The sequence below is a fragment of the Etheostoma cragini genome, chromosome 4 (assembly GCF_013103735.1).
Source record: "Etheostoma cragini isolate CJK2018 chromosome 4, CSU_Ecrag_1.0, whole genome shotgun sequence".
Classification (NCBI taxonomy): domain Eukaryota; kingdom Metazoa; phylum Chordata; class Actinopteri; order Perciformes; family Percidae; genus Etheostoma; species Etheostoma cragini.
The window spans coordinates 23442573-23461060 of NC_048410.1; the positions used below are offsets into that span (position 1 = coordinate 23442573).

The 18488-nt window shown below is 40.7% G+C and overlaps 1 protein-coding gene across 2 annotated transcripts; it reads left to right on the forward strand.

Moving 5' to 3' along the window:
• Nucleotides 1–15722, forward strand: lmcd1 (LIM and cysteine-rich domains 1). 2 transcript variants are annotated; one of them, XM_034869716.1, is made up of 8 exons: nt 1–519; nt 675–887; nt 9369–9454; nt 10176–10431; nt 11842–11991; nt 12168–12419; nt 13682–13900; nt 15340–15722. In XM_034869716.1, exons 2-8 carry the CDS (start codon nt 744–746, stop codon nt 15466–15468), a joined length of 1236 nt encoding a protein of 411 aa, XP_034725607.1. In that variant the 5' UTR covers nt 1–519; nt 675–743; the 3' UTR covers nt 15469–15722. The 2 variants fall into 2 exon arrangements, with proteins under 2 accessions (XP_034725607.1, XP_034725605.1); XM_034869714.1 differs by having other exon boundaries at nt 504–887.
• Nucleotides 15723–18488: the final 2766 nt, after the last annotated feature.

Consider the following 18488-nt stretch of genomic DNA (forward strand, 5'->3'; position numbering starts at 1 on the left):
CAGAATGAGAGGAGGAGGAGGATCCTCGGATGTTCCTATTGGCCGAGGAGTTTGTCAGGCTCACTCTGATTGGCTGGCAGAGCGAGATCAGGGAATCCCTCAGGGCTTGCTCTGTCTTTGTCTCAGATTAAAAACACAAACATCCCAGCCAGACCTCACTGCTCCAGGTAGTCCTCCAGTCGGCTGGAGACCAGGCCTGACTCCAAAGCCTGGTCTGTTGCAGAAAGCCAACAGTGCAGCTGCTGTTTGCAAGACCATAAATCTCCCTGAATACTGCCAGTCTGCTGCTACATGGTCTGAGGCTTTAATATAGGAGGTACCTGTAATATTTAGCCAAGCACAGTGAATACATTGTTCAGCAAAGTCAGAAAGAAGAACAGAGGTGCTTGAGTGCTGCTGTTTAACTGAGGCAAAGGTGTTGGGAGACTTATCGGTTTCCCTTCAGCCGATGTGAAGAAACCTCCTGAGTTCATGTTGCTGAGGGTGTAGAAGAAGAGTCCACAGCTGAAGACAAGAAAGGTGAGTTTTGTTGTAGCGAGTTTATAAAGATAGAAAAGGGAAAAGAAAAGAAACAGAAAAAGAGAGAAAATTGAGTTTGAAAGTATAGAGTGGCGTGCAAAAAACATATTACCAAGAGTTCAAAGTGAAAGAGTCACGCTGACGTTTCTGAGCAGGAGTGAGATGAAAGTCTAGACAGTTAAATTGCAGCGGGCTGTGGAGAGCCGGCGGAGCAGAGCGGCAGCATGAGCGACTGTGGGCGGGGAGAGAGGAAGTGTGGTCGACAGGAGAGGAATTTAAGCCCCATTGTTCTGAAAGAGCAGAGGCAGAGAGAGCCGGGGAGCCGACAGACGCTGGACAACATGGACGTGAGCTCAGCAATGGACAAGGTAGGACAGAAACCTTTACAGCTGTGCAGCTGTAATATCTAATCATGTAGTAGATACTTCTAATTAAAAAAAAAAACTTAGGAGGAGGTCAAGGGTCAGATGGTCAGTTAGTCTGATGGATGTCTGAAACACTTTACTGAAGTTCAAGTGAACTTCACTGCCTTTTCCATATATGTATATACAGTATATGTATATATATATATATATATATATATATATATATATGTATATATATATATATATATATATATATATATATATATATACAGTGTATATTTAGTAAGGGTATAAAACCAACAAAAAAAAAGCACCCCGAAAACCTTCACACTTTGATTGAGTCCAAGTTAGTAGTTAGTTAATAGTTAATCGTTAGACTGAACGGACATTTATTTTTCACTTCACTATTCAGTCAGCATAGTGTTCATGTAAATTCTTTTTTTAAAGTTTGAGAGCAGGGTTTTATTTTGCCATAAGAAATTAAGTATCATTCTATCTCTCTCGCCCAATGTTGTTTTCAATTGGTTAAAGCTGTAGTGCGTAGTCTCTGTCTCCCCCATGGGGAATTCTAATTAAGGACATGACATGATCCAAGCCTGACTTGATCGCGGTGTTTGGTGGTTTTTGTGCCCATCATCTCCTTCCAGCCAGCGTTGTTATGGTTCTGTTTGGTTAGGGTTAGCGGCCTGGAAGGCAACGTTGGAGGCAAAAAGTAACATAAAGGTGCCAAACAAAGCCAGGCACTCCATAAAGGCTAAATAAATCTAAAGAAGGACAAACGGGGCAAAACAGAGTCAGGTGAGGCCCCGTTTGGCACGACAGGGCCATGCAGAACCAGCAGGGTTAAAAGGGGAAAAGTATTCAGAGTACTCAGAGGCAGTATTCCAGAAGTTTTCCAAAGGTTGTGCTACTTTTACTTCAGTAAGTGATTGGCACACTTGAAAGAAATTAAAAAGTAAAAATTAGCAACTGCTGCGCATCATGACAGTTGAACAACAACATGCTCTATCCAGTTTAAAACTAATAGAAAATGAAAGAATGAATATTATCCCTATTATGTGTCTACTGAATGCATGGACAGACAGACTTTGTGTTTTTTCCCCGTTTGTACAGTAGCACCTTGCCCATCTTACAGCACTGTAGCAAATGCTGTACTGCGCTTGTGTGTGTGTAGAGTGCACAATTGCTAAAGCCAAGCCACCAAGCCAGGAAAGTAGAACACAAGTGATAATATTTAAAAAAAAATAGTAAAACCAATGTTTGCAAAACATGCTTGCAATATAGTGTTAGTTGAGCTTTGCTCGGAAATAACCAGCCTGACGTGATCTTACAATGATTATATTTTGTTAAATCGATTTTTTCGTAGTTGGCTGTGATGTGGTGCTCATTATCATGCAAACATATTCACTGCTGTAGATATGAGATGCAACCTAAAATTCGGCAGTAATACGTTTGTGATTGTGTAACGATACTTTCGTTCAAATTCTTTGTCAGAATAATTCAAAATGAATCTAGGATTGCATTGCCACTCGGCATATTAAATTGTCAAATGCAAAGTACATATTCAAATTGACGGAAAAAATTGACTATGTTTTGCCATTTGAATAAAGAGACCACAGTTAAAGTCCCCATGAGGAGTTCTAAGCAATGACAACAACACTGCCGGCGCAGCCACACGATGCAGTTGCTAGTAGCCAAGGAGGACACAGAGGTCATTATCTTCACTCGAGTTACTGCTCATAAAAGTCAACGGATGACACAATCTTCTGAACATAACCATCCTGAGAAATTCTGAAAAATGAGTTGTGTGAAGCTTTGTAGCAACATTTTTCTTTTACATCAATGGCTTGAATCTGACGGGCGTTTATTAATATAAAAAATGTATGATTAAAACTTGAATGAAAGTTACAATCTCGAAGATCTTGTTTCGTTGTGTTTGTAGGCATCTTTGGCGATAAGTAGAAATTGCAGTTGTGTTTTGGGATCACTTCCCAGAGATCCAACAGTCACAATTCACCAAAATATGCAATTTGCAAAATGCACATTACTCTGGAACCTCTCCATTTATTTTTGAGTTCAAAGGGGCGTCATCAACGGTGCAGACCAAAAGGCCGCTGCACGCAATTCAATAGGCCCACAAACAATCACAGCAATGAAACAACGCAGGTCTGAGTGACACGTGCGACTTGGGGCGAGCTCCGCCCCCTTTAAAGCAGAACAAAAGTATGATAGACAATAACAGATTCTTCATTCATTTTTTAATGAGCACAGCCCAGTTGCGCTAACATCCACTTACTACATGACAAGCATAACACTCCTCTGTCAGTCATCGTCTTAAACCCGCCCCGTTTGGAATAAACAGATGTGATTGGCCCGTCCATGTTCTGGACTTCTGCAGATTTGTTTGGTTTCCAGGCTACACCTTTGCTGTACAGGGGATTCAAAGGAAATGATGCACGCATGCAATGGGCGTGATGCGGGTGCCGTTTGTAATCTCTTCTTTAGTCTTTGTTAAACAACGTCAGTTAATAAACTGATGCAAGTCAGCCATCCGTCTTTTAAAGTCCCTTTTGGTGAAATCGCTCAGGCTTGATCTCCTCCAATCCAGTTTAAACAGCTGGAGATTTCTAATTCAGTCAGAGCAGGTAATCCATGACCACGAGGACCTGATCCCCCCTCTGGGTCTGTTCTGGCGGCTCTTTGTCTCCCACAGAGCTGTCCTGTAATTCATCCTCTAGTTGTCCGTCCAGAGGTCACATCAGTCTGAGGGAGATAACTTGACGGATCAGTTTCACCTGTCGGGGGTTTTGACTGGCCGTCCTTCTTTATATACAGTACAGGAGCTGGAAAAACCGCCATCACCAGGATGGAAATAACCCCCAACACACACGCACACACACACACACACACACACACACACACACAGACACACACACGCACAATGGGTTTAAGGATTGTAATAAGGTATCACTGTAACCAAAGTACAAAACTAAAGCACTCAAACTATAAAGTTTAATAGGACTGAAACTAACAATCGATTACTTTCTTGACTAATTGATGAATCATTTAGTCAGAAAACAGTAAAAAAAATTCTGTAACCGTGTCCTGTTTTGTTTGACCAACAGTCCAAACTAGAAAAAATCTATAAATAAGAGTTGCGGGTTATTTTTATGTCAACATGAAAGTGCTTTCAGTTTAATATCCAGACATTAGATTAACAAAACTAGGTCCAAACCCAGTATATAACTGGACCGTGTATGGTGATTGTGCTTAACAGGTGGTGGTGTCCATAATGTGAACATAGATATTAATTGTTCATCTAGGTTCCACTAACATTTGTTTGTTGTGTACTAAAGTGGCCTATCACATGACAAGGTAAAAATACAGACGAATTATCAAGGAAGGCTTTTTAATGTAATTTTGCTATTTTCAACAAGTTGTTGTTATGGATTACTTATCTTAAGTACCCTGACAAGCCAGACCCACGTCCAGATGTTGGGTCTGGGAACTCACCATTGGCAGGGCTCAATCCGAGGGGCGGAATAAACGGTTGTTTTTCAAATTTCCTCTGCACGCAATAGGACAGCGCTACAACCAACCAGAGCAACGCTAGTTGATAGATTCAATTTTAAACTCTGAACACATCTCCCTTTTTAAGAATGATTTCAGAGCTTAACTCTACGTCTTCCAGAGTCAAGGCCAAAGCCGATTGGACAAACCGCTTTTCACCAGCAGCGGCAGCCATCTTCTTTGTTTTCAATCAGCAAGGAATTCATGCAGAACCGTCCCAACTATGCCCTCATTACGTTAAGCCCCCCCACCGACTCTATACACGATGTAATTGGCCTGACCAGAATTTGGCTTTTCCAGCTCCCAAGCCAACGGAGAGTTGCTAGACTGACCCTGGCTGCAAATTACATTTGCTGCCGCTAGGGTGCGTCTGGATTTCTAGGCTAACATCTGAAGTGCTATTGAGTAGTTAATGTAACCTTGTTAAACAGACCAGACCTAGGCACAAAGAGGCAGTTAATTTGGTAATTAAGGATAGTGGAGGTAAAAGTCTGTGTCATACCTTTTGAAAGGGCAAAGGCCAATGGGTAAACACCAACACTCGCGTCATCACACTCGCTCCGACCAATTGTGGAACTTCCTCACTCAGTGACAGAGTTATGAGGTTGTGTACTCGTTTGTAACATATTATCTGATTTTGTTGGAAATTGGAGAACAACAGGAAACCAATCCAGGATTCCAGTGACAGCGTTCTGGACGTTAAAGAGGGTCTACTCGCCGCCTCTTTGACCTCCAGCATCTTATCTCACAGCGTTTCCTGCAGTTTAACTGTCACATAGCCGACATGTTTGGAATAACTCATCGAGGCTCAGCAGAGTGTGATCCACCTACGACATACTTGCCTTATCTGACTCCTAAATATAGAGCTAACACACGTTTCCCTCTTTCTGAAGAAATACATTTCCAGTTTGGTTCATATGTATCATTTGGCAAACGCTTTCATTCAGAGCAGCTAATCAATCATACTGTGCAGTTCCATTTGTATTTTTAGTTAAGATAACTCCATCAGGCTAAGTAAAGGTTGTCAGTGATTGCCTGATAATAGAGGAGCCACACAGATTAAATATTTGAGCGGGACTTAATTTAACAGGTCAGTTCAGCTTTCAGAAGCCAGTTTCATCACTGTAGAAAATGCAGGACAAATTTGCTTCAGGATAGACCGGACGTAGGACAGCCAACTTATGAGGGCTGAACCGTAGCATCTAATTCTCAGCAGATTGTAGAAGAATTGACTATAAAAATCAATTTCTTCCAAGAACCGTTAATATATAATACCATTGCTGACAGGGACATAATGTTACTGAATGCAAGATGAAACAAGTTAAGCATCTAAATCAATGTTTGAACAAGATATATATATTAGTTTTAACATCAATTTTCCAACATGTCTCATGCCAATCACACAACTGCCTCTGTCCTGTTTGTCTCGGTTGAAGACTTTGACAACCATACTTGGTTTTCTTACTACATATTTTCAGCTGACCTTTACAAATGTGTTAGGGCAACTGGGTTAATAGAACTTAGAGATGTTAGATGTTAATAGAGTTAGAGATAGGGTTCCCTGGTGGCCCCCCTAGCAGGTAAGGTGCTGACCGTGGTCTGCAACGCCCCTTAGTTGCATGTCATTTCCCCACCTGTCTCATCGCAATTTTGCAATTTAGTTGGTCAATGTCACAACAAGCCAACATTACATGTACCGTGTTCCAGGGTGAGTAACAGGTTCAATTCATGTTTGTTTGGAGGAAGTGGTTTGAGTCAAGTCTGCTCTTCCTGTGCCTCCCACCAGGATCACAGCGAGTAGGCACTGACACACACACCTTTGTTTCATTGGGTGTCTACTGTCTGGCTTTTGTTAAAGGAAGAAGAATATTACAGTAAAACACAAAAAAGAGCCAGATTTGCTGAGGTTACGTGCAATGCTGCTTTGAACTGACTTTGGAAAGGTGTTTTCTTACCAGTCTTGGTGCTGTTAATTGGTCAGCTCAGTAACATAATAATAAACACACACATACACACACACACACACACTGTCAGTCAGGGTATCCCAGAGGGGCGTAAGGAGGTCTTGTAATTCTTCAGCTGTTTTTTCTGCAGCCATCATCGTTGTGACCTTTTCAACACGGGCCGATCAACAGCCTCTTCACATCTAACACACACTTACACACACTCTCTCTCTCTCTTCACACCTCTAATCACACTCATCTGTCCTCCCTCTCCCACTAATGACTGCTTTGGTCGGGGCATTTGTTCCTGGTGGGAGTTGGATAATGAAGATCTCCAAGGAATAGTTTGACGTTTTTTGGGAAATAGGCTTTCTTTTGTAGAGATTTAACTTTGATATTTTAGACAGTGTTCTTTGCAGTTTTGTTTGGGAGAAGGTATTTTTTTCGGTTTCAACATGATAACGCCCTCATAAGCAGAGCCAGGTATAAAAGAAATGGTGTATCCAGTTTGGTGTGGAAGAACAGAACCCTGAATGCGAACCAGAACTTATCAACCAGTACCAGTGCTGGACGTGGCACGCTCAAACATCTGGTGGAAATACCTCCCAGAAAAGTTCAGCTGTTATAGCAACTAATTTTGTAGTTCATCATGTTTGGAGAGCTTATCTATAGAGAGTATGTAATATGTGTATGAATGTCTCCCAGAGGAGAGGCGGGCTTGGAAATACCTGGTGACAGATGGACAGGTGGACAGTCTGTCAGCAGCAGGTTGTTTTAGCAGAACAGTCATCAGGTTTCCCGCCAGATGATTTAAAAACTGTACGGTATCCTAGCCTGCACACACACACACATACACACACACACACACACAAAACACACACAAAACACACATACAGTATACGTACTGTATATATACACACAAAAACCCTAAAAGACTACACAGTGTAAAGTATGGAAGAGGACTTTGGGCATGTTCTTTTCTTTTCAAATATGAAAGGAATAAAGGAAAGAAAAGGTGAGGTACAGTCAGGGTAGGAAGAGAAAGAAAGAAGAGTGAGAAAGTTGGAAAAGACAAGCGTGGAGAAAACTGATTCAAACATTCAAGAGCTGAAGAAGAAGAGAAGATGAAAAATAGTACAGTGGAGACTGATAAGATTGTTTATCCGTACTGAGATGATGATGTCAATGGGTGGATCGATGAGATCATCCACCCTGTGTGTGAGTGTGTGTGAGTGTGTGTGTAAGTGTGTGTGTTCCCTTCCTCCCACACTCACTGAGAAAAGTTGAAAACACCAACTCTTCTTTCTCATCCAACACTTTCTATTATGTCTGCAGAACCATCGCCACTCGAGGCCTCTACGTTAATTCTGTCGTACGAATATTTATTTATACGTTTTTTTATTAACTCAAGGTCCTCATACTGGCCTTTTCCAGAGCTTTCACCCCCATCTCACAGCCCTCGTCAGCAGAGGAAATGGGTTGAAAGGTATAGAGAAGGCTTGCAAGTAGAACTTGAGTTGAGTTGTTTTTCATCACACTATTTCACATTAAATTGAAGAATTACTTTTTCTTTCTACATTCATTTTCGTTCTTTAATCAGTTTCACGTAACCCTTGTGTTGGCTTCCCGCCAACCATGAAACACTATTATTCCGTTTTCCGACGTTTTTGTAACTTCTTCAATGTTGTGGGGGCTTTTTTTGATGTTTTTTTCCAAAGTTATTTGATATTTCTAATGTTGATATTTTCAGCGCTTATTTCGAAGTCCCATTTTTTGTGATAAAAAAACTGAAAACAATTCATATTTGACCCGAGGATAACACGAGGGTTAAAAAAAAGTCTTCTTTAATCATTAGGAAAAGCAGTTTGTGTCATTGAAGAAAATACTTGCAGTAGTTGGTGAACTAATATTGCTGGCAAGCTGACCTCAAACCATGCTAACCTGCCGAGCTAGCACTTATCAGTCACAAAAGCTCTCAAAACGTCCAATTTACTTCACACTGCCATTTTTTTTAAGGATTGTACTTCATTTAGTTCAAACATTTGTCACTGAAGAGGTGAAAGGAGGTTCTCTGAGCTAATGGTCAGTTAATTAACTCCTCAGCTTCAAAAACAAGTCAGCTGTCACTATAGTCCTTAGCAAATGTTACTCAAATAGGAGAAAATGCATTTTTTGGGGTCTATTTTCAACACTGGATTATTACACATTCGCTGCTGCAGTGGGTGTTTGTGGCAGCATGACCCTGTATGTGGGGTTGATTCTACGTTAGTCTATATGGACCATGTTTCATTTCTGGGATAGGTCAGGTGCCGCCGGAAATTCAGCCGGAAGTCTGTCCTTTCATTTCAGCAGATGTCCGTCACCTTCTGCTTTCTTTGGGTTGGCATTGTTAACATAAGAAAGGGATTTCTGAGGACTATGGTTAACTCCTCTTAAAGAAAGTTTAAAGAAATGCCAATAAACCAGAGCAGGTTTTTCCTCCCATCCCAAAATAATCTGTGGACTAGCCAGACCTTCCTCTGCACAGCGCTGTGGAGGAGGGTCTGGCAAAGCGAGACTAACTCTAAGTAAATTACAGCGTGTAACAGTGTAGCTCACTACTGTGTTTTTAATAGTTTTTGAACAATGGAGCTATGGCACAGAGGAATCAGTTAAATCAGGCGTTAACTACACAGCAAGACAAATTTAGAATATCACCTGGCTTATACAGTACCTTAGATGTTTTTCAATTGTTTTGTTAACTTTTATTGTATTTTTTATGTAACCTTCACATCAGTTTCATGTCCTGATCTAAACGGCTTTCTACATTAGTACTAGCTCTTGTGACCTTTGGTCTTTGAATCTCTCACTGTTAGATTGCGTATAATATACAAACTTGAATATACTGTTCCTCACAGGACTCTGAGTGACTGTATGTAATAATTTGAATGTATTACATCATTGTGGGTTTGTTATGTGTGTCTTCTCTCAGATGTCTGTAAAGCAGAGTGCAGGAGGTGCAGCGGTGTGTCATGTATGTGAGGGGAGCTGCTCTGGATTCCAGCCACATTCTTGGAGGTACACCCCTTCACTGCTTTTTTATTTTATTATTCTTCGCTGCATAAAAAAAGTAAACTCAGTGAAGGGAAGGAAAAGAGAAGTAACTGAAGCGCTGGATACAGTACTAGTGGTTTCTCCACTCCTCCCTCTCAACCATTCTCTGCTATTAAAGGAACTTTGCATATTTCTAGCCAATTAACTGAAGGATCATGTCCCACTGATTTCCACTGCTAGCCTGTCAATACTTCATCTACACAATGGATGTTTTTATTAAAAGATTTTTCTCTTTAAAGATGTTTTCATAATTATTAGGCAAACTCAAAACCACGGTTACTATACTAAAAAACAATCTACTTTATGATACATAAAAGGTTTTACTTATAAAAACAGATGTAACAGTCTTTACAAGTCTTTTATTCACAGAGCTATGAATGATTAATAATTTGAAGTCATTCTATGTTGATCCCTGTCATTTCATTGTACTACTTACACAGAAGGGAGATGATTTGTTGGAATTTGGCCAAATGTTTTGTTGCGGAAAACCGCCAATAAAAAGTAGCACAAATTATTACAAACTTCCCATATCAATATTCAACCACCCAATTAAAGTACCCCAATGAGGCAGAAAACCACCCAACCTGGCCCCACACAGTCTTTAATTCAGCAAAATCTTCTAAAAGATGATCATGTTAGCCTACATCTTTGCTCTCCTCCCATTCGTCTTGCCCTCCCTGTGCAGGAAAGCCTGTCTCGCTTGCGGCTGCAGCGCGATCGACCACGCTCCTGGAAGTGACGTTGAAGATGACCAGCGAATGGGACGCCTGCTCGCAGACTCACCGTGCTCCCATTTGACAGCGAAGGTTAAAGGAGGCGGGGGCCTTCGCATGTACAAGAGGAACCGTATGATTGTGACCAATCCGGTGGTGTCGCGCAAAGACCCCACCTTCAACACCACGACATACGTCTGGGCGCCGGCCGGCCTCAACCAGACACTGGTGAGGATCAGTGTGGAGTACAGGAGGTTGGTGGCTGGGGGGAAGCTGCAGTGGGTTTGACTGTAAAGGCTTGACGAGTCATATTTAACTCACCAGTGACTGTTGTTGACTCTGCTGGATAGAGCTTAACCAAAAATGTACGGCACAATCGCACAAAATAATCAGGTTTTAAAACAGACTCATAATTTAACCCCCTGGGGCAGAGCATGTAGCATACGACCGAAAACATACTGCGATTCAACAATACTCGTTTTCTTTCTTTTTTTACTATTTTAGTTTAGTTTCTACAGCATGTGGAAAAGTCTCAACGGCCCTGGTTTCCATTAAAAACAAGTATGTTTCAGATTTCACAGCCTATAATCATAAGGATGACAGTAATTACTGCGCACTGCAGAGTGGTGGGGGAGTTGCAGGGGACATTACTGTGGTTCGACTTGTAGAGACAGATCCAGATCCCACATTGGGACCACTCTCCAGATCTGTCTCTTAAGCTCTTCAGCATTTTGTTTGCTTTGAAATGAACGCTGCAGCGCGTTGAGTCTGCTGGTACAGCTCTAGACTTATCGCACACGGTGATGTGTCCCTGACGACACCGGGACAGTGAGATGAAACTCACTCAGAATGTCTCCTGAACATTCCCTCTAAGCTGAAGTATGTCATCCAACCATGTTATTAAGAGGTAGGCAATCATGTGCCTTCTGTATGTTTTTCAAGCTACAATGTGAGACCAGTGTTTTCTGATTTATTTACTTCAGTGTTACACAAGGTAACATGTCAGTTGTGAGAAATGTCAGCAAAAGTGCCAAATCAGAGAGGAAAAAAAAAGGGAATTTAAAGGCACATGTGTATATTTTCAATATAAACTTAGTTAAAAATGCAAAGAAAAGAAAGCCTAAAGCTGGAAAAGCGGCAACAAAAAAGGTTGCAGTGAAGGCAAGGCTGAGCTACTGGGGGGGGGGGGGGGGGGGGGGGGGGGGGGGGGGGGGGGGGGGGTAGACATAGACCAGAGGAGAAGCAACTTTCAAATCCTGCTAGCTTTTCAACTTTACCAACTCTGCCTTTAATTTGGTTTCTGTATTTTCAGCTTTCATCCATTCTGTGTGACCTTAATCAGTAACTTAATGTACATTTCTCAATATACAGACTCTGGAAACATGAGTATTATAAATGCTTGTTGGAGCTGATGAGGTAGAGGTCTACACTTTACACATAGCCATTTTATCCTGTTCTTCATTTCTACTTTACTACATTTCAGAGTAAAGTGCTGTATTTTGTACAGATATAACACAGCCCCCCATTGTGTTGAATCTGCAGGGTGATAATTGTGAATGAATTTGAATAATATCTCAATCTAACTTATGCTGAAGAAATAAAGGTAACCATAATTAAAACGCCCCTGACCCCCTTTAGGCCATGCAGTACATGGAGCTCATCCCAGATAGTCTACGTCCCGTCTCGGGGACAGATGGAGCGTTGGAGCGACGCAGGCAGCTCTTCAGTCAGCTCCCTGTCCACGATCAGGACCCCATGAAGTGTCAGAGCCTTGCCAGTGAGGAGGAGGTACGGTATTCTGCCAGGACCAGACATTCATTAATATTTAAACACTATGTTAGCTAACCAATATCACTTAAATCAGTATTCATGGTTGGAAAACAACTTCCCCATAATGGAAAGGTCTGATGAAACAGTGTTATATGACGACTGGTATCTCGTACTTCTTCTACATTTTCTTGTAGCTGTCCTCCATGCTGCTGTTTGTGAAAAGCTACAAACAGGAGGTGCTGGGAGTTGGGGAGGTGGCCTTACCTGGTGAGGGCGGAGCTCTGAGGGAAGCAGCCACTCAGAGGAAAGCAAAGGAAGCCAAGGACCGCAGCAACACTGACAAAAAGGATGCTCTGCAGCACCAGGACCGCGGCTCGATCAGCAGCAGCACTGCGTCGGCTACTGGCTCAACTAACGGAACAGATGACAGCACTAAGACTGGATATGTAAGTAAATAAGGCGTCTGGCATCTTCATAGTTTAAATCCTGCTAATGTCGGTTGACCCTCGAGAAAAAAATGTTTTGCTCTGAAAAGCATCAGATAGATAGGAAACATCAGCAAAGGCATTTCCATTCCAATCCAGTTATTTTGTAGGTTACACTCTCTTATTAAATATTTGCAGGCTCCAGATGACTGTGCCAAGCCTGAAGCCAACCCAAAATGTTGAATTTACAACCACAGCATTTTATTCAGTAGTTCCCTCTTTTACTCTGAAAAGGTTTTTCTGTTTCTCCTTCATATTAAATATCAATGTAAATAGGCCTTATCCCACCATTCACACCTATTTCTGGGGCAATCTGGGGTGTGTGGTTCTCTTTCTGGTTGTACATGTCTCACAAAGTTCAAAGGAAGCAGTAGGGTTGCTACTTACTGTAAATACAGTGATTTGTATGTTGGCCAACTGGGATAAACATGTTTCAATGGTCCAAACACTTCTTATAAGAGAAACGTGCACCAAATACAGAAACAGTTTCAGTGGTACTGAACGGCATGTCTGAATGCAGACATGCCGTTCAGTACCACTGAAACAATTTTGGAAACATTTCCAAATTTTATTTAAAAAAAGAATCTTTGTTGTAGCTTCAAATCAATAAAATATCCCTTTAAGTAAAAGCAGCAATGCCACAGTATAAAAATATACATTGTATACAAATACTCCATCAAAAGTAAAAGTCATACATTCCAATTTTCACTTAAGCATTAATTTCCAAAATGGAACTTATGTATCAAAAGTTAAAGTACGCATAATGCAAGGTGGCTACTGTCATTGTTATACTACTGTATTATTGGATCATTATCAATGATGTATTGTTTGTAAGCAGTACTTTAATGTTGTAATTTCTTCCTGTACTTTTGGTAGTTTAACCTGTAAGAATGGATCATATTTTATAATCTGATTTCATGTTTTTGTAAGTAAAATCTTAATGTGGAAAAGTAACTTGTAGCTATATCTCTTAACTGATACATTTAGTAAAGTAAAAAGTACAATCTTTCCCTCTTAAATATAGTGGCGTAGATGTGTTAAGTAGCACAACATTTCCTAAAATGTGTACTAAGTACAGTATTTAAGTAAATGTTGGCCCCCCATTTTTTTCCACCACTTTCCCCCAGAATAATTAACTGTAATGTTTCCAACACCTCTCATTTTAAACATAAAGTTTGTTGCAGTAGTTTGGTTCACTCTCACTTTCATGTTCTGTCTTCTAGCGGTGCACTGGTTGCCAAGGTGATGTTACCAAAGAGAGTCCAGCTGTTTATGCTGAGCGTGCCGGTTACCATAGCGCCCTTTGGCACCCAACCTGCTTCGTATGTTCAGAGTGTGGCCAGGGATTGGTGGACCTGGTCTACTTCTGGTCCAATCAGAAGCTGTTCTGTGGACGACACTACTGTCAGACGGTGTGGCCACGGTGCTCAGGCTGCGATGAGGTGAGAGGACACGGGAGACTACTAGTAGACACTGGTAACATCCGCCAGAGGAAGGTTGGGATCTGTTAGGGAGATAGACTGCGACGGGATGGTTTGCTCCCCAGGGGAGAAAGCCTAATGACTTTGTGATCCTCTGACTTTTCCTCTACCGCCACCATGAGATCTGATTTTCATTTGTCTTTTACTTTGGTTAACGACTTATAATAACTGTAAAACTAATGACAGTCTGAATCAGCTTTAGAGACAGACATTTTTACGAGTCATAGTACAGTAGGACATGCACAGGTGTATTTAACATAAATGATGGCTTCATTCCACTTAGGGGCAAAACCAAATATTACTTTTATTTTATATTATTAAAAAGTCCTTTTGAGTCATCTGTCTCAAGTCAAGGTCAAATCTCAAGTGTTAAATACCTAGTCAGAGTCAAGTTGTTTATCAATGTAGGCCAAGCATGTCTCATGTCCTCAAATTTGCAACTCGAGTCTGAGTTGAGTTAAGTGGTGTGACTTGAGTTCCCCCACTCAACAACAATGAAATATGTACACAGTAAGACCATTTTTAAACCTCCTCAGCTACATTTTGTGTTTACTGCTAATACGCAAATGCTAGCATGCTTACAGGCTAAGCTAACAGGTTGAACATGGTAAACAGTGTAGCCGCTAATGTTGTGAGCATGTTGGCATGTTTAAGATGTATTGAGCTCAAAGGACTGCTGTGTTTAAGTAAGCTACAGCTTTGCTAGCAGTTGCTAGCAGTACTAGTGTAGACTTGGAGTTGACAGAGTATACAGTATTGGCGCATACTTACTGCTAGTACCAGCTCGGCTTGCAAGCAAGCGTAGCTGGTCGTCGTAGCGACGCCGCAGGAAACTGCCTTGACCTAACGCAGACACACACACACACACAACGTCAAAGGTGTGTTGTTTTTTATTCTTGGCGTGTGGCTGTTTGCCAGAAGACACATTTAGTTTCAAAAGAAGGTGGAGAAACCTGGATATATACTTTAACACGGCAGAACGCCTCCGTCTGTCGCTAGCAATGATGACGCAGTGATTAGTGACTATTTTCTGCGGCCAATCAGCAGTCTGCAGGTTTTCACCTCACCTTTTGGTATTGCCTCAGCTCACTTGGAACCTCGACTGAGTTAGTACTAAAAGAAGTACCTGCTAGCTAGTAGCCTGTAACTTTTTTCCTAATGGAAAAACAAAAAAGGAGAGTTAAGGTGATTCGAGCAGGCGCCATAATGGAAAAACGCCATCATTATTCAAGTCACAGGATCAAAACCACAGGCTGACATGGGGTCTACACGTGAAACAAATTGTCATAGTACTGACCCACAACAAACATCAGTCAAGCAACTACATTTATTTATCAAAATGTATTTAATAATCTCCTCTCCTCTCCCCTTGCCATCCCCATTCTTTTCTTCTTCCTCAGTTGATCTTCTGCCAGTCTTTTCACACGGCAAAAGATGGACGCACATGGCATCATCATCATTACTGCTGCTGGAAATGTGGACAAAACCTGCATGCACCTTGTCAGCACCAAGACACTCACACTATATAGTGTTTTAAGACGTTTTAGCATTAAAACAGAATTACATGGATGGGATAAGACAAAATAAAAAATCTGATGTGGCGTGTCTAGCTCACCCAGTAAGAGCGTGCGCCCCATAGTCTGAATCCTTTGCAGCGGCCCGGGTTCTAGGCCGACCTGCTGCCCTTTACTGCGTGTCACCCCCCATCTCACTCCCACCTTTCCTGTTTATCTGGTGTCAATATCAAATAAAGGGAAAACCCCCAAAAATAATAATCTTTAAATCTAATATTAACAATGGTTGGTCAGCTTTTTACATGAATAACAGAAAGAAGAAATAATACAAAGTAAGTAGCGCTTAAAGTCTTTCAATTACATGTTTATTTGACATCAAGAATTACTCTAGTTGTCTGACAGAGATGTTATTCTCTGCTTCCTGCCCAGGGACTAGGGATGAAAATTTGCTTATTTCTAACTCTAATGAGCGTCCCTGTTGAATTGTCTCTGTCAAATAAATAAATAAATAATCGTAAATCATAGAAATAGTCCAAGTCTACGTTTTGGTCTGTCCAAGGACCTTTCTAAAACACGTAGTATTGGGATGTAAGCTATGTTTCCATTCACAAGTTTTTATCCGAATTAAGTGATATTAAAGGAAAAATGTCTAATGGAAAAAGTCAAAGCTAATGGAATTTCATGAATATCGACTCAGAGGGAAATATGTTCGGTCCATAGGATTTTATCTTGATCGATACACGGCCTATGCGATGAACGCCTATGGATATGTTATTTGTCGAATAAATGATGAATTGCGATTAAGATTTAGGTCATTTTATGGTCGCCACCCGCCACAAAACAAAGAAGAAGAAGTTTTAGCTAGTATTTCTGCTCTGTCTGCACACATGGGGGTGTCAACAAAGACAGATGGAAGTGGACGGACGAGGAGACAAGAGACTTTCTGAATTTAATTTGTCAGGAAGTCGTGTAGGAAATGGTTGACCAAGGTTAGGACAAGCCGTGGGACGTCCTCCGGAGTAAATGGAAGGTGGTCAAACAGCAAGACATGTCTCAAAAAAGAGTTGTCTCACAGCGGTGCCAGAGGGACAATAAAAGGCAAGTTGCATCTGCATCGTCATAGCGATGTCTCGAAAGCGTCGTTGTTTTCTTCTTATAGCTTGATATGTCGCTATCAGCTGGCACGTAAGCACTATTACAACTTGTCTGATATTGATCATCTGCTGGTAGACGGCGCGAACCATTTTGTCTAGAAAAACCATGTTAGCAAATGTTAGCTTGAATGTTGTGCGATTCAGTGCAAACATGAATGGAAACACTATTGAATCAATTCAATATACCAATTTGATCGCAAAACAGCATGCGACGTCATTACCACAGGTTTTTATTTTTTTTTAAGCCGTTGGATGGAAACACACTTTCACCCGCTTTATTCACATGTTTTTTTTTTTACCCAACTTCTGATAATTAGATTGACAAGTGGATGGAAACTTAACAATAGTCAGACATTACTTATCAAAAAAATAACAGAATGGACAGCAATTTTAATTTGTTACATTGTTATTGCAAACACAATCTATTCTATACACTCTATTCCATTTCTATGGTCAATGCACAGTGCTGACCGCCAATTTCCTTTGAACAAGTCAAATGACTACAGCAAACAGTTCATTGTCCGTTCTACCATTGCTCTAAAATACTGCATCCTACTAGTCCAGTTGATAGTTTTAATGTTTTAAATACTTAAAACATCTTGCTGACATTGAAGTACTCAAAGACTTCTTCAGTTAAGCCTAATGGTGTTTCAAGTACTTAAGGAGATGTTTCGTTGACACCAAAGTGTTTAAAGTACTTAAAGAAACATTTGGCGGATTTACTGGCACTTAAAGTACTGACTGGAGCCAGATGTGCTGGAGGATCAGGACAGAGGATCGGACTTGACAGTTAGGAAAGCAAAAGAGTAAATGAAATGGTCAAAGAAATATATTTGTTAACACAAATAGAATCACACAGTCTTCATCAGCAGATGGAAGACACTCAGTTATCATGAAACTGGTGATGTTTAAAGGATTTGTGAGGACTGTTGGGGTTTTCTTTCACCAGATGGCTCAAAAGTTGAGTTTGAAAGTTCACTTTTGACTACAGGAAACAGTCTCAACTCATGGTCCATTTAGTTCCTCTAGAGTTTTTGACCGTCATTACACACCGTCTTCTTCATCATCACGATTCCATGACAAACAAGTAAACTCCATCTGCTAAACTAAGTTGTTATATTATTTACTTCACAGGATTTATTTTGCCCTACACAATGTTGCTAAGAGTTTCTCAGCTTTTAGGATAATTCCATGTTGGGTCACTTGAACAAAATACTGTATAATGTATTTGGGACTCTCGTATTTCTTTTCAAAAGTGGATACAATTGTATAAATACACATAACTTGACCATATTAAACTGTGGGGGGTTAGTCAAGTATTGGTACAAATCTTCAAGGACCAGAAACGGTAAAGAAAACCTGATATAACCCTTAAAGGCCGGCTAAATTATGTCATGAAATGTACATCGAAAGGGCACGCTGCAAAATAAATCTCTCTGCTGTAACTGAACCTTTCAATGAAACATATTTTCAACAGAAATCATGTTTAAAAACTGGTGTCAAGATGCAGGAAAATTATAATTAATTGGATCGGTTCATATTTTGTGTGTGACTTTGATTTCAGACAGAAATAATCTAATTGTTTGACTTTAACCTTAGAGAGGCATATAACTAATCAGTAATAATCATACTCTGCTGGATTCTTGTTTTGAATATTTTTACTAGAGTAGATTTTGACCTTCTGCCTTTTAATATCCCCCACTGAAGTTGGGTCATGTGTTAGTTGTAATTATTCAAATAGAAAGTATGGATTTTGCTTTTATTATGCCATTTGTTTTCTTTTTCTGTTTGTTATTTTAGTCAAACTACAGATCCATTTCCATTAACATGGATCTCTGCTGCTGCTGAACGCTATAATGTGTGTAAACATTTGTTTATCTT

Excerpts from the sequence above, each read along its gene's own strand:
- lmcd1 (XM_034869716.1), top strand. The coding sequence starts at position 744 with ATGAGCGACTGTGGGCGGGGAGAGAGGAAGTGTGGTCGACAGGAGAGG. Across the intron at positions 9,455-10,175 it reads TTCCAGCCACATTCTTGGAG|GAAAGCCTGTCTCGCTTGCG; the intron begins GTACACCCCTTC and ends CTCCCTGTGCAG. Across the intron at positions 11,992-12,167 it reads GCCTTGCCAGTGAGGAGGAG|CTGTCCTCCATGCTGCTGTT; the intron begins GTACGGTATTCT and ends ATTTTCTTGTAG.